The sequence below is a fragment of the Apostichopus japonicus genome, chromosome 12 (genome assembly GCF_037975245.1).
Source record: "Apostichopus japonicus isolate 1M-3 chromosome 12, ASM3797524v1, whole genome shotgun sequence".
Taxonomy (NCBI): domain Eukaryota; kingdom Metazoa; phylum Echinodermata; class Holothuroidea; order Aspidochirotida; family Stichopodidae; genus Apostichopus; species Apostichopus japonicus.
In genome coordinates this window covers 28,162,252-28,175,746 of record NC_092572.1, presented here as the reverse complement: position 1 = coordinate 28,175,746, position 13,495 = coordinate 28,162,252, and the positions used below count along the sequence as shown (strand labels likewise).

The following is a 13,495-nucleotide window of genomic DNA, read 5'->3' as shown; positions in this document are numbered from 1 at the left end:
TCAGGCCCAACTGAATTTGAACTATGTTTGGACTGATCCAGTTTGGCTTCAACTAGGTTTCAGTGGTTTTTGCACTAGCCCAACTGGGTTTGAACTATGTTGACTGGTGCACTTGCCCTATTGGGGTTGAACTAGGTTTCACACTGGCCCAACTGGGTTTGGACTATGTTGACTGCTTTTATTTTAGGCGTAATTATCGAGAATATTATAATGTAAGTTCGTAAGCAGTAACCGTATCGTAATATATTGAAAATGCTAAATTAGCCAACTTATGAGGGGTGTAAAATAAATCTTTGTCATATTTAACACAATTATGATTAAACGATTAAACTTTTGCATCGCAATGATTAAAAATATGAAATATTTACTATATAATCAATTTGAAAAAAATATGTTATACTTTGTTCGGCGATTTGAACAATTGGTAGGCAAAATGCCTTCCTAGTGCAAAATAGTATGATCCGACTAAATTTGAACTTTGACATTTGTCTTGTGTTAGCGCTAAATTTATAAATTCCGAATCCGCAAACCACTAACGCCAACAGAAGCTTCGCAGAATCGCATTTGTAACCGATTTTGTCAACAGTTTCAAATTATTACCGCGGCTAAGTTCCCTCCCTTGTGATCTTGCAGTATCTTTATATTATTGACACATACTTGTAACGTTATAATTGATTGTAAACGTGCTCTTTATCATTAATATTTGAATTGAACAGAAACTGTATATATAGTGGCCTAGGACTATAGTATAGGCTAGGCCTAACAAACCGGTTCCCTACTAGGTATACTTCATGGTACATTTACTAACGTTAGACATATCATAACGTTATAGTTGCCTAGCTTATAGGGGCCTAACCTAGTTATACTCAAGTTAACACCTATATTTAGCCGCATGATTTTAGGAAAGCCGGAATATACCTCTAAAAGCCATATTAGCAACTATATCGTATTGTTTAACCATCCTAAATTAAGTATGTTCAATATATATATAATATACTTGCATGGTGGTGTAATATAAGATCATTAATACAGCCACATTCATACCAACCAGACACTTCTGATGTGAGGTACCTATATCGAATGTTCTAATACCTTTGCCATCCCATCGTCCAAAACTTTTTCGTCTTAGATCAGACTTTTACAGCAATCCAAAATAGTTTTAAGTATATTGTTTATTAGCCTACAGAATTTCATATGTGTTTGTGAATATAAGATTTCCTAAGAACTAAAAATTTCGATTTTGAAACCCAGTACTTGAGGATATTAGTGTCACTGAACACCTACAAATCTTTGCTTCGTGCATATTTATAACTGTAATACACACAGTGCTCAAATATCCATACTTGAAGCTCCTATACTCTCCTAAAAGGCGGGTTAATTGTTTAACAAGTCTCATCTCTATGCATTATTATTTAATTAATGTATATTAATTGTCTTTTTAATAACATTCCTCCATTAAATAAGACAATAACATATATCACTAGTGGTTGTCCAGTTTAAATTCTTTTCTTCCGTTAATGTTTCTATTTTTTTGATTTACTACTCTTAAATGTTTTCGATATAACATCGTACACATTATATATGTCCTTATCACTACAGGCTACTCTCTATCATACAATTTCCTTTCTTTCTCCTTCTTGTTTGTTTATTTCTTTCTTTCTTTTCGTTTTCCCTTCTTTTTGTATGTTCATCATATCTGACATCAAGAGAGTTGCCATAGTGATTTTCATATATTCCTAGTCCTTTTCAGATATTCATGTGAGCAGTTACGACGAACGTTCAATTTGTCTAACAATCGAAGCTGAAACAGTCTATATATCATCCCGTGAAATACAATACAAAGAGTGAGGATTTTGATTAATTTTCTTGTCGTGGGTTGCCATTCGATTACTGGTGAATATTTTTCACCTGGCAATTCAAAGTGGAGATTAAAAGTCATGAAGGCAAATTTCAGAATTAGAACAGCAAGATTACTTCTCCTTGATTTTCCGCCATGGATGATTGTTTTATAAGTGTTCGCCTTAAATTTAAAATATTTCTCAATTAAGTTGTTTGTCACCACAGATAATGCGACGTGCTGTGCACTTTTGCCAGCATTTTGTGTTTTCACAGTAGAGTGGTTAATAGAGTAGCATATAGTCTATACGGTATTGTTAACAAAGGTGGAGTAATATAAAGGAATAGTGGTTGTTGGAGTCATTACCAGCAGAACACTTTTCATTGTTTATCAATTGTTACATAAAGTCACAACATTCACCTTTGTATGATGATGTGCAATCATGTTACAGAACCAATAATGTGATGTAGAAGCTGTGCTGATGAAATACACACCTTTGCGTGGTATGAGCTGATGAATGCAGAACATTGCATGGTATGTACCTCCGAGAAATATGTCATAAAATCGGCCTGGATCAAACATTCCTACTCTTCATAACAAAGAGTTAGAAGTCACTCTCCTAAGATGTCCAAGAAACATCTCTCAATCAAAGGAGAGTATGTGACTGTCTGTTGATATGTATACTAGAAAGTTTTGCTCTAAAAAACTTATGACTATTGTCATTCGTCGAGAGTTGACTTACTAGCTATTCTTCATCCTTTAATTAGAGTTTCAATTCCTAAACGTCAAAGTTTTGTCAGCCTATGAAAAAGCAGAAAATGACTCATTAAGTCTTTAGTTTTATCCCAAAAAAACCCCTCAACATGCCATTTCTAAATCACCATGTCTCGATGTCCACATTGAAGTTAAGTTAATATTTATTTATTTTATTTCATTTTGTGGTTATTGTTGTTCAAACAAAACTATAAGATTCTTTCCCAAATATTTCATGTCAAGTTTTCGACATTGACAATGCATGTACAGTATATAGGCCTACACATGAATTGAGTATATCTAATGTAATTTATTATACTTTGTGCGATCGTGATTTAATTAACACCTACAATTAAATGTTTCGTTTTGTGTTTATTTGCCTGCTGTTAATGTCGTCAGGTAGCATACTGCATATTCTGTCGGTCGATCATCCGTTTTTTACGGTAACAAGTTACGAGTCACCTGATAAATTTGTCAGAATTTCGATAGAGCAGGGCCTTCCGACCGGAGACCTTTCAACTCATCTGATTATATTTCAACTCCCTGGTTTTACATCGTGAGTCTTCCGGATTAAGATTAAGATAATCTCACGGTCTGCGATTTTTATTACCTAATCCACTTCGTTTTGCTGGCAATTGTATAAAAAGCTTCTGCCATCGTGTTCTGCATCGCTAACGTTAGCGCGAGTACCATAGTATTATATAGCCTACATTCCATTGCGCTGGGTGACGTGTAAGACCCCAAAATATTTCTACAGCACAGTACTTTTCACCAGAGATTTCTTAAGTTAGATGTTGCTTTATTCCCCCTGATTTCCCGATTTGCTTTGGGTGGGGATTGTTTAAAATCTCCCTATTTTAGTTAAAAACGAGGTCGAAGGTATGTCCCACAAGTAAGCTCGTCCTAGTTGCCTTACGGTAGATGAATGTTTGGTCTAAGCATGGTACTCGCCATTTTCAATACCAGGACAGTTTCGATTTTGAGCCAGAAGAGAAAGTTTAGAATTATTGTATTTTTGCAGCCTTCCCAATCTACTCTCTGTCTCGGAATCGCTGCAATTCACCAGCGAATTGCTAAACTGTGATGTTGAGCTTCGTCGTTCTTCCTTAATGTTCACAAATTGTGTAGCTTCCCTTACACGCTTTAACCTTCCAAGCATAAAAAGCGATAACGACTGCAACTATCCTGAAAATTCAAGTCAGTACTGCAGGCGCTCTCATAGCCTGACACTTTGCCCAAGAGTGGTTAGCCTATTAGCGGATGTACAATCACTGACTTTATTGTGTTAGGCTACGGTACCAACATCAACCAATAACAATGGTCCAGACTGCAGCATCTTCCACACGTCTAATAAAACTCGCACTGGTTTATGTATTAGCTAAAAGCTACTACCTTTACCGGAATGTGAGACGCGAGACATACGAACAAGACAGCAGCCTAGTTTTCATATCGAGTGACTAATACGTCTCCTAGCATAGTCAAGAAACTTTAAGGATTCATGGCGCTTGCCAAATGCATCGTGGGGAAGGTACTAGTTCAGGAAACAACCCTTATAACTACCCCCTCTCTCTCTCTTACCACACGGGAGCACCAGGTAATGCAAGTGTAATTCTTTTTTAACTGTCGTTCTTCGTCTTCCGTTCTTTCGTTCTTTTTTTCTGCACCACGATTGCTACATTCATGTGTGATAAACCCATAGTTCTTAATTTTCGAAACCCTGAAAAAGTAATCCTTTCTACGTGAATTTATTTGACGTAATGAAAGTCAGTCCGTTTCATACAATCGTGGTTGGACACTGCCTTCCCACCCCCCTCCCATTTAACTCTGGGGATCTTTCGAAATCCCTGAATAGATGGCGCTGTGCAATAACTAATTATGAAACATCCGTGTCTTCGAGGGACCACATTTCTTTCGTCTTTTTTACAAATTATCGTGAATTTTCTTCTATCAAATAGTAACCTATCGAAAGTCCCGTATACTGGTCTCCATACATTAATATTCTAAAAGCATTTCATTGAATTTTCAAATCAAGGATTGTAATTAGTTTTAGCTTCTTCGGCTGACAACAGCTTTGTCTCTAAACTTGTGATTATTGAACGGAAGTTATAGGATCTGCCTTTTTTACTAATACTGCCAGTGAAATATAAAAGTTACTTCGTTATCTCATCTGAACACGAAATGAAACAATCGTGCCTAAGAAATTGATTGTTAGTTATGCTTGAATAGTCGTCATACACAAGTTAGACGTGGGTCTTTACATTCCCAGGTCCATTCAAACGTTTCTGAACATGAGGCGCTAAAAGAGGAACACACTACTAACATTACACCCGTAAAGGGTTTTAAACCAAATATTTATTTTCTATTTCTTTTAGCCTTACCTAGTTACGTGCATCATGTAATTGCATGATAATACTTCTATGCTGGAATTTTATAAGCCAAAAAGTGCGGAGTTTAAGGTACTCACGGAATAAATCATCCTTCTAGTACCCAGCCTGTCCAGGCACTCATGTAGATTTATCTGACCTTACTCATGTGTTTTAGCTCTTAATATGTGACAATCATATACACGTGTACTCGTAAGTATGGATTTGTATTCGGTCATCTATCCGGGACCTTGTACTCATACTCATATTTTTAGTAGGAACCTTGTACCCATATCAGTACCAGCAAACTGGTCATTGGTGATTACAAACACGGACTTGCGTATCTTTCTTACGTGTGTAATAATGCAGTTTAGTATTGTTTGTGATGATTACGATGGATTTTCTGACTGATTGTCTGTATAGGCATAGGTTTATTTTCAAGCAAACTTCAATATAACATATCTTCAAATGTAACATGACTGCACATGGGTGTGTACAAATCGTTTTCTACAAGAAGCTTGAATATGTTATGCACTTCGGTTGGTTGGGTTCATTACTAACAGTGGCGTGCGTGCACAAGATGGGATGGGAAGCATTGTCTCCCGTCGTCAGTCATTTTTTAAATGTTTTATTGCGTTCAGTCGAAGAAGAATGAGACAACTCTTCGCCCAGGGGGAGAAGAAGATCGAGCTTCAACCTCACACAGAACTCAAACCAAGTGTTTATTTAAACATAACTGCGTTATTACCTAATAAAAGACCTAATGTAAAGTTTCAATATGCCACAGAATGCACCACGTAACGTATATTTGTTACTTTATCGAGGGAACCACCCCGCCCCCTACAAGAGGTTCGGCTTAAAATATCCCAGGGTCTCACATCCCCCTTATTAATAATTGAAAGGAACCTGGACCCGTCTGGCCCTAAGATTATGCCCCTATACTAATCAGTACAGGATTCAACCCCCCCCCCCCAAGGATTGAACATAACTTCGGCCCAATTCTTCTATGCGAAAAAGAGTAGCTTACAAACATCTGCTATATGAAAGTGTGGGTGTTATATACCAAAGAGTTAACACCTGTTACATTTATATATGTATGTATGTATTTTAGATTCTCCTGCAAGCAGGAACTCGCGAAGAAACTCGATTGGCTTATCAATGCCGCAAGCTGATCGAAGTCAGTCTCGTAGATTCATATTTAACGCCCATGATTATGAATTTTCAATTTTCAACAACTCTGTAACTGGACAACATACATTAATCTTGGAGTGACTCGAACACGGGACCTTATGATTGAAAGGCACCGGTGTTAACCACCAAGCTACAGAAGAAATCTTTACTTACGGTGTGATGGTGGGCTGGTTCCAAGTGTCCATCTCCTGACACACATCTCAATGTGCACACGTTCCTGCTCCACTGTACCAAAATAATAGTTATGGTTTATATTGTAACGTTGACCAGTTTCTCCTGAAGTCCAGCTGCTTGAACTAATAAAAATCTTTAACACATTAAGACAAAAATCGGAGAAGAGGTTGATGACTGGTTGATCTCTTATTTATTGATTTATTACGTTGATCTTTGATCCACTGGCATATGAATTCACCACAGATTACGGCATTGACAGACTTTGATAAGCAGTTAAAATAAATGGTACAGGAATTGTCTGTACACTTAAGCAGTAACACAGTTACGCACTTATCAAGTTACGCAATTAGGTAGTTACACAGTTACGCAACTACGCACTTACGCACTTACGCAGTTGCGCACTTACGCAGTTACGCACTAACGCAGTTACGCACTTACGCAGTTACACTAACTCGTGGAGGCATACAATACATCTTATTGGGACGTACTTATGGCAAGCCGTTTTACTTTTTATTCGATATTTGATGATATCATCAAATATTTGGTGATATCAGCAAATAATTGTTGATATCATCAAATCATTTGATGATATCATCAAATAATTGCTGATATCAACAATTATTTGCTGATATCACCAAATAATTGTTGATATCAGCAATTCATTTGCTGATATCACCAATTCATTTGCTGATATCACCAATTCATTTGTTGATATCACCAAATAATTGCTGATATCAACAAATAATTGCTGATATCAACAAATATTTGCAGATATCAGCAATTATTTGGTGATATCCCCAAATGACTTGGTGATATCAGCAAATCATTTGATGATATCAGCAAATCATTTGATGATATCAACAATTATTTGCTGATATCAACAAATAATTGTTGATATCACCAATTCATTTGCTGATATCAACAATTTCAACATATCACTAATTCATTTGCTGATATCAACAATTCCAACATATCACTAATTCATTTGCTGATATCAACAAATCAATTGGTGATATCAGTAATTGATTTAATGATATCAGCAAATGAACCGTACATATCACTAATGCAGGCTTTTGTTGATATCACCAATTCATTTGATGATATCAACAAATCATTTGCTGATATCAGTAATTCAACCGTGACGATGATATCAGTAAATCAACCGTGACAGCCCGCCTTACAAGCATGCGCACACGATGTGCAGTACATGCAAATGACAGTGGCGAGACAACAGGGTACCGATAGCGGTACTTTCACCATGGCGATGGCTGTAAATGACGAAGCACAGATCGTTCTTGACAGAATTTCTCGGATTTTGGGCGAAGTAGAGCGGCTCTTAACTGACAATGACAATGCTTCTGAAGCGAAAGAACGTCTTCTCCAAGCAAAGAGAAATTTAGAGCGGATTAACGCGAGCATCGATGAGCACAGGTTCAATTCTATAGCAGCTGTGCTAGATCAGCTCCTTTCTATCGCAGACGCACAGGCACAGCCAGACGGAACGTTGCAGCCACCATCGGGGAGCCAGTCTAATGGGCACATTTACCAGCCTGTTCCTGTCGCCGACCATGGTATACTTTTAACATTTTGGTCTTTCATATTGAACTACTTAACCACCCCGGTATTATTTGTCATAGCCTCTCATCTATAGGTTTATAGGCCTGGCCCTTCGGTGCTTGCCCAACGTTTGTCCTCCCTGTAACAAGTGCATGAGTAGTTACCGTACCACTCCCAGTGGCAGTAGTAGTACTGTGTAACTTAGTCCCCTTTCCCCTCCCGTTGTATAATGTACGGTATGTCATTACACTCGCACACAAGTTTGGCACTCTAGATTATCTTTCATAAGTCAAAATGCAACGTTGCATGTGACTGCGGAAGTTAAACATCCTATTTCTGGCTACGTCACTGTTTGATTGTGAATCTGTTTTTGTTTTCTTAGTGACAGTGTATGTTTACTTTTGCTGTTCAACAGGTCGAAGAGGAAGGCCGAGATTGGAAATACCATTTGAGCAGTTGCGTTACCTGTATGAAAAGGGTTATTCTGCAAAGAGAATGGCGCAACAGTTTAAGTGTTCAGTTGCTGCTGTGTACAAGCTCCTTTACCAACATGGGATGAAAATGAGACAACGTTACACAAACATGAGTGAAGAAGACCTAACAGCCATTATTACTAACTTGAGTAAGCAGCACCCAAATAGTGGCACAGAGGTTTGTTCATGTTACAATAATACATTCTTTCCATTCTGAAGAATTGAAGTTGCAAAAGATTCTCAAATAAGTAGGTCAATCATAACAGTTGGTGGGTAACTGTTTGTATATAAGATGGTGGTTTTGTAGGGTAAATGGCTGATATTTCACTGTCAAATTTAGCAGTGCAAATGCTAGTTGGTATCTTCGAAAACACGTGTGTTTTCGTGTTAATAGTGGTACACGGCATATGTTTGCCTGTGTGGGAAAAATATCAACAATATCTACGTACATACTGATCCCAAAGGTTACACAAACTTTCTAGCATGGTCGCTACTAACAATGGTGTACTGTATGGTCTATCAGCACAGACTGATCTTGGCTGGTAGCAGTTTCTATCAAAACTAGGCTGAGATTGGCCAAAGAAACTTCATTACCAGAAAAAAAATAAGAATAGCTTCATCTCATATTCTGTGATAAGAATTTATGGGGCCATTTTCTTCACTTTTCCTATATTTTTTCGGCCCAGTCAATGCAATTATGGGACCTTTTTCTGTCTTTTCCAGGGTGGAATTGCATGCTGCCCCCCGTGGTTTTCTGATGCTGTATATTGTATGCTTTTTTATTTTCAGATGATAAATGGATACCTTAGGAGCCAAGGAATTCTGGTCCCACGGCAAAAAAATCGCTCCATGTTGCGTACAGCTGATCCGGTGGGAACTGCCAGTAGATGGGGAAGGACCGTGGCCAGAAGAACTTACTTTGTTCCAACACCCAACAGTCTTTGGCATATAGATGGCCATATGAAACTCATTAGGTTTGTCTCAATTTTGCTCTATGGACGTGCAGGGAATAATTTATCCAGTATCACATCTCATTTGGCTATACAAACTGGTCAAAATGCTACACAAATGGAACATCTGTAGCATTTTTTTCGCATGCATAACCCCAGGGTTTTTAATGTATTTATGCTTAAGAACTGAAAAAACCTCAGAAATGCTAGGCAAAATTTGAACACTAAATTATTCCCTGTGATGGTTTTAAATAATCAACAGACTAACACACTGTTTGGTATATAAAAAGCTAGACTTCATACTACACACTGTCAAAATGTCCTCGGGTGACTGCCTCGATGTATTCAATTGGCTTGTTCGCTGTAAAGCCTTGGGATGCACCGGATATCCAGTGCGGCCTGGCTGTCTGGCCACATAGTGAAAAACAAGAAGACAATTCCAAGGTTGGCATATCCACAGTAATCCCAATATATCAATTTTTTCACAATCTATTAATTTCTTTAAAGTTGCTGTCAGTTAGTCCTCGAACCTCCCAGCCAACATTCCCAGCTGGGGCCAAGCCGTGTTTGTCCCAACCGGGGCCCACGTGGGTCCTAGGTGGGCCCCAACTGAGCTAGCACGACCTAGGCCCAGCCGGGCTCCATCTGGGCTATGGTTGGGTTATAGGTGGGCTCCAGCTGCTTTTTGGGTAAACCATATGGGCATGAAAGCAAGTAATATGCATATAGTTAGGTGCCTTTTCTTTCTTTCATTTGGGCGGTTTCTGTTCAGATCCTCCATTAAGGCAGTAGGTGATGACTGATGCTTAAACACACCAATAGATACTGTTTGGACTCAAAGCTATGAGAAAACTTCAATTTGAAATGCTGCACGGATTTAGTCTACACACTGTAGAATACCATATATGACACACATTTATTTCTCAAAATTCAAACTTGTCCGTGGGGTAATTAACCGCTACAGGCCTAGCTACAGTATATATGGCCTTGCTTGATAAATAAGTACATCCCAAAACGGTAGGCAGGAAAACATGTGTGAAGTTTTTGTAAGGGTTAAGCCAGATACAAACATGTTAATTTTTTTCTTTTATTTTTTTCAAGGTTGACAAAATTGGGTTTATGAACTGAAGAGTGTTTGTCCAAAGAAGTGCCCAGTAGGGCCCTAGCTGGGTTCCAAATAGTGGGAAACTCCAGCAATAGCCCAGCTGCAGCCCAGCAAAAATTGAACTAAATTTTAGATTGACATTAAGCTGTAATCACATAGCCTATCCTTTAACTTAAAACTCCCAATAACACACAAAATGCCAACAACATGAATTTTCTAAGAAATAAGCATCAATCAAATAAGAGTGTCTGCCCAGTTGGGCCGCGCTTGGGAGCCAGCTGGGCTCCAGAGTAACGGAAAGCCCGACATTAGCCAAAACATGGGTTACTTTACTCTTGATATATTTTTTTCAAGAAATTTACCTCACTGGGAAATTTAGTCATCTTGTGTTCATTTAGAATGTCTGAGAACAATTTGGATAGTAAAGACCTCCAGGAAAGTACTTTTTAAAAACGTCTAGAAATTATAGCATGCTATAATTTGGGGCCAATACAGACTACCTCTAAGCCCAGCTGGGCATGTTGGCTGGGCTATGAATACCGTGAGTCACATTCATCTTACTGAGAACAACAATTCAGAACATTTTGAGGTCACCAGAGGTCAACTCTGAAAACCTAAACACAATATTTGAAGGGAGTAATAATGGATACTTCTCATAGTTGGTGTGAGGTTGCTCACATTGACTACATGACCCCTATTGTTTATTGTGGGTGATTTTTCACAGAAGAATGATGTGTTTTGTACATGCCATAGTGTACTGGTAGATCCAAAAGCTATTCAGGACATTTATATTTTAAGAACTATTTCTGGTGAACGAGCAGATGTCTAGTGTAATGAAGTCATCAAACCTCAATCAATTTTTGCATTCTTGTTCCTTCTGTTTTATTGTACTGTTTTGTGATGCTTTGCCTGTAACACCATTATTACAGAACCAAATGTCTAATAAACCTGAAACTCATGGCATGATCGAAACATAAGTTTTAGTACTGTAAATGATATGAAGATTTGTTTTGTTTCACACAGATGGGGATTTGTGACACATGGTGGCATCGACGGTTATTCACGCATGGTTGTGTACTTAAATTGTTCTACAACTAACCAGGCTGATGTTGTTCAGAGATCGTTTGTGCAAGCTGCAAAAAGGTATGGTCTTCCCTCCCGTGTCAGGTCAGACTATGGCAGTGAAAACATTGATGTTGCCCTTCTCATGAATTTGTTAAGAGGAAGTGGACGGGGAAGCCACATCACTGGACAATCAGTACATAATGAAAGAATCGAGCGTCTGTGGCGAGATGTTCACAAGGATGTCACTTCAACTTTGTATAAAGAATTTTATAAATTAGAAGACAATGACCTCTTACACATTGACAGCCCCACAGAAATGTTTGCACTTAAATTTGTCTATCTGGATGAAATCAATCAGCTCATGGAACAGTTCAGAAATGGGTGGAACAGCCATAAAATTAGAACAGAGCAAAGTAGAACACCTCATCAAATTTGGCTAGATGGTTTTCTACAGAACACAAACTCAACAGCAACAGTAGTAAGGGAGATGTTTCAAGAGGAAGATGACAACCTAGAAGCAAAATTGTGTTCTCTCTTGGAGGCTAATGATGAAGAAGGCAGTGAGCAAACAGTGGGAAGAACTGTATCCATGGATGGTGTTGACAGTCACTCAATAGAAGGTCTTGACAACGATCAGATGCAGCAACTGAGAAATGCAGTGGACAACACCAATGGAGGTAGCAAATTGAAATACAGAAGATGTGTCACCATCCTAAATGAAATGTTGCGATGAGCTGAAAATGTGTTTTGTATTTTTAAATCCTTGCCGAAGGAATCTATGAGATGGTGATGGCGTTGTAGAGCCGACTATAAGACACTGATGGCAAAATTTGCAACTTGAGGAAAATTCCTTAACGTCTATGAATTTTGCATGATTAGCTAACTAATGTTTTATCTTCATCAGTTTTAAAACCTTAAATATTTTTCACAGGTATTTAGGTTAACTGCATTCAACATCATCTTCAGAGAAAGCTAGGCATGTAACACAAAGTCACTGAATATCCCTGACTTATGTTACACATATAAAAACAATGTTAACTTAATGGAAATATCTAGTTTTCCTGAGCTGTTCAAGGTCTTCTGGAAAATTAATCCTTTTTCTAAAATCATTGTTTTCATCAAAGGCTATTTCTCATATTTTTCCAAATGTAAAGCTTATTTTGCCTAACAGATGTTGGTACTGCTGTAATTCACTTTACTTTGTGTGTGCGTGTGTGACGCCTTGGCTTATAAACACTCCATCTCAAGAAGGGAAAGTTGCTTGAACTTCAAACTTGCATTGTAGATAGCCCTTGGTGAGTAGATGATCCCTATTGTTTTTCATGCAGGTCAAAGGTCATTCAAGGTCAAGAGTGAAAACTCTCAAACCTTGTAAACACCAGATCTCAAGAAGTGAAAATTTGTATATATGTAGTCCTTGGTAAGTAGCTGATCGCTATTGTTTTTCATAGAGGTTAAGTTTCCTTGAATCAATTAGATATAAATATAAATAAATATCATCACTTAGGAAGTGAAATATGGTTTGAACTTCAACCTTATACTGTATGTAGAAGCATGCATTAATGAATATTCCAATACCTGTGCACTTCTGGTCAGCAATAATATGGGATGTTGCAAAATCATTTGACTTTTTTTAATTTTTTTAAGGGTCGTGGAAATCTACGGCAGTATGAACTATGAACTACATTCATGTTGAACAAATAAAATGAGGACTAGTGCAAATACATACAACTCATTTAGTTGGCACTTACCATATTCATAACTACTATTTGAGTATTTTAAGGAGAGGCAGGCTAAAAGATGGGAATAATCTATTATGCACATGCCAGAAACATAAGGCGTAGTCAATGCCTTTGATGATGGAAATGTAATGGTGTTAAATTCAGGGATGATCTTGTTGAAACTCTTTAAAATGGCATAAGCAGTCGCCCTTACTCAAGTGTGAAACATCAGCTGATCCTGTCAAATTTCTTGTTTTACCCTTCCTAAACATCCTTTGTGATGTTTTACAACACCGTTGGAAAGGT

At 37.9% G+C, this 13,495-nt stretch overlaps 1 protein-coding gene across 2 annotated transcripts; it reads left to right on the top strand.

Moving 5' to 3' along the window:
• Positions 1–7,516: 7,516 nt before the first annotated feature.
• LOC139977190 (uncharacterized) lies at positions 7,517–13,476 on the top strand. 2 transcript variants are annotated; one of them, XM_071986433.1, is made up of 4 exons: positions 7,517–7,889; positions 8,291–8,526; positions 9,138–9,322; positions 11,427–13,476. In XM_071986433.1, exons 1-4 carry the CDS (start codon positions 7,526–7,528, stop codon positions 12,199–12,201), a joined length of 1,560 nt encoding a protein of 519 aa, XP_071842534.1. In that variant the 5' UTR covers positions 7,517–7,525; the 3' UTR covers positions 12,202–13,476. The 2 variants fall into 2 exon arrangements, with proteins under 2 accessions (XP_071842534.1, XP_071842533.1); XM_071986432.1 differs by having other exon boundaries at positions 9,072–9,322.
• The last annotated feature ends 19 nt before the right edge of the window (positions 13,477–13,495 follow it).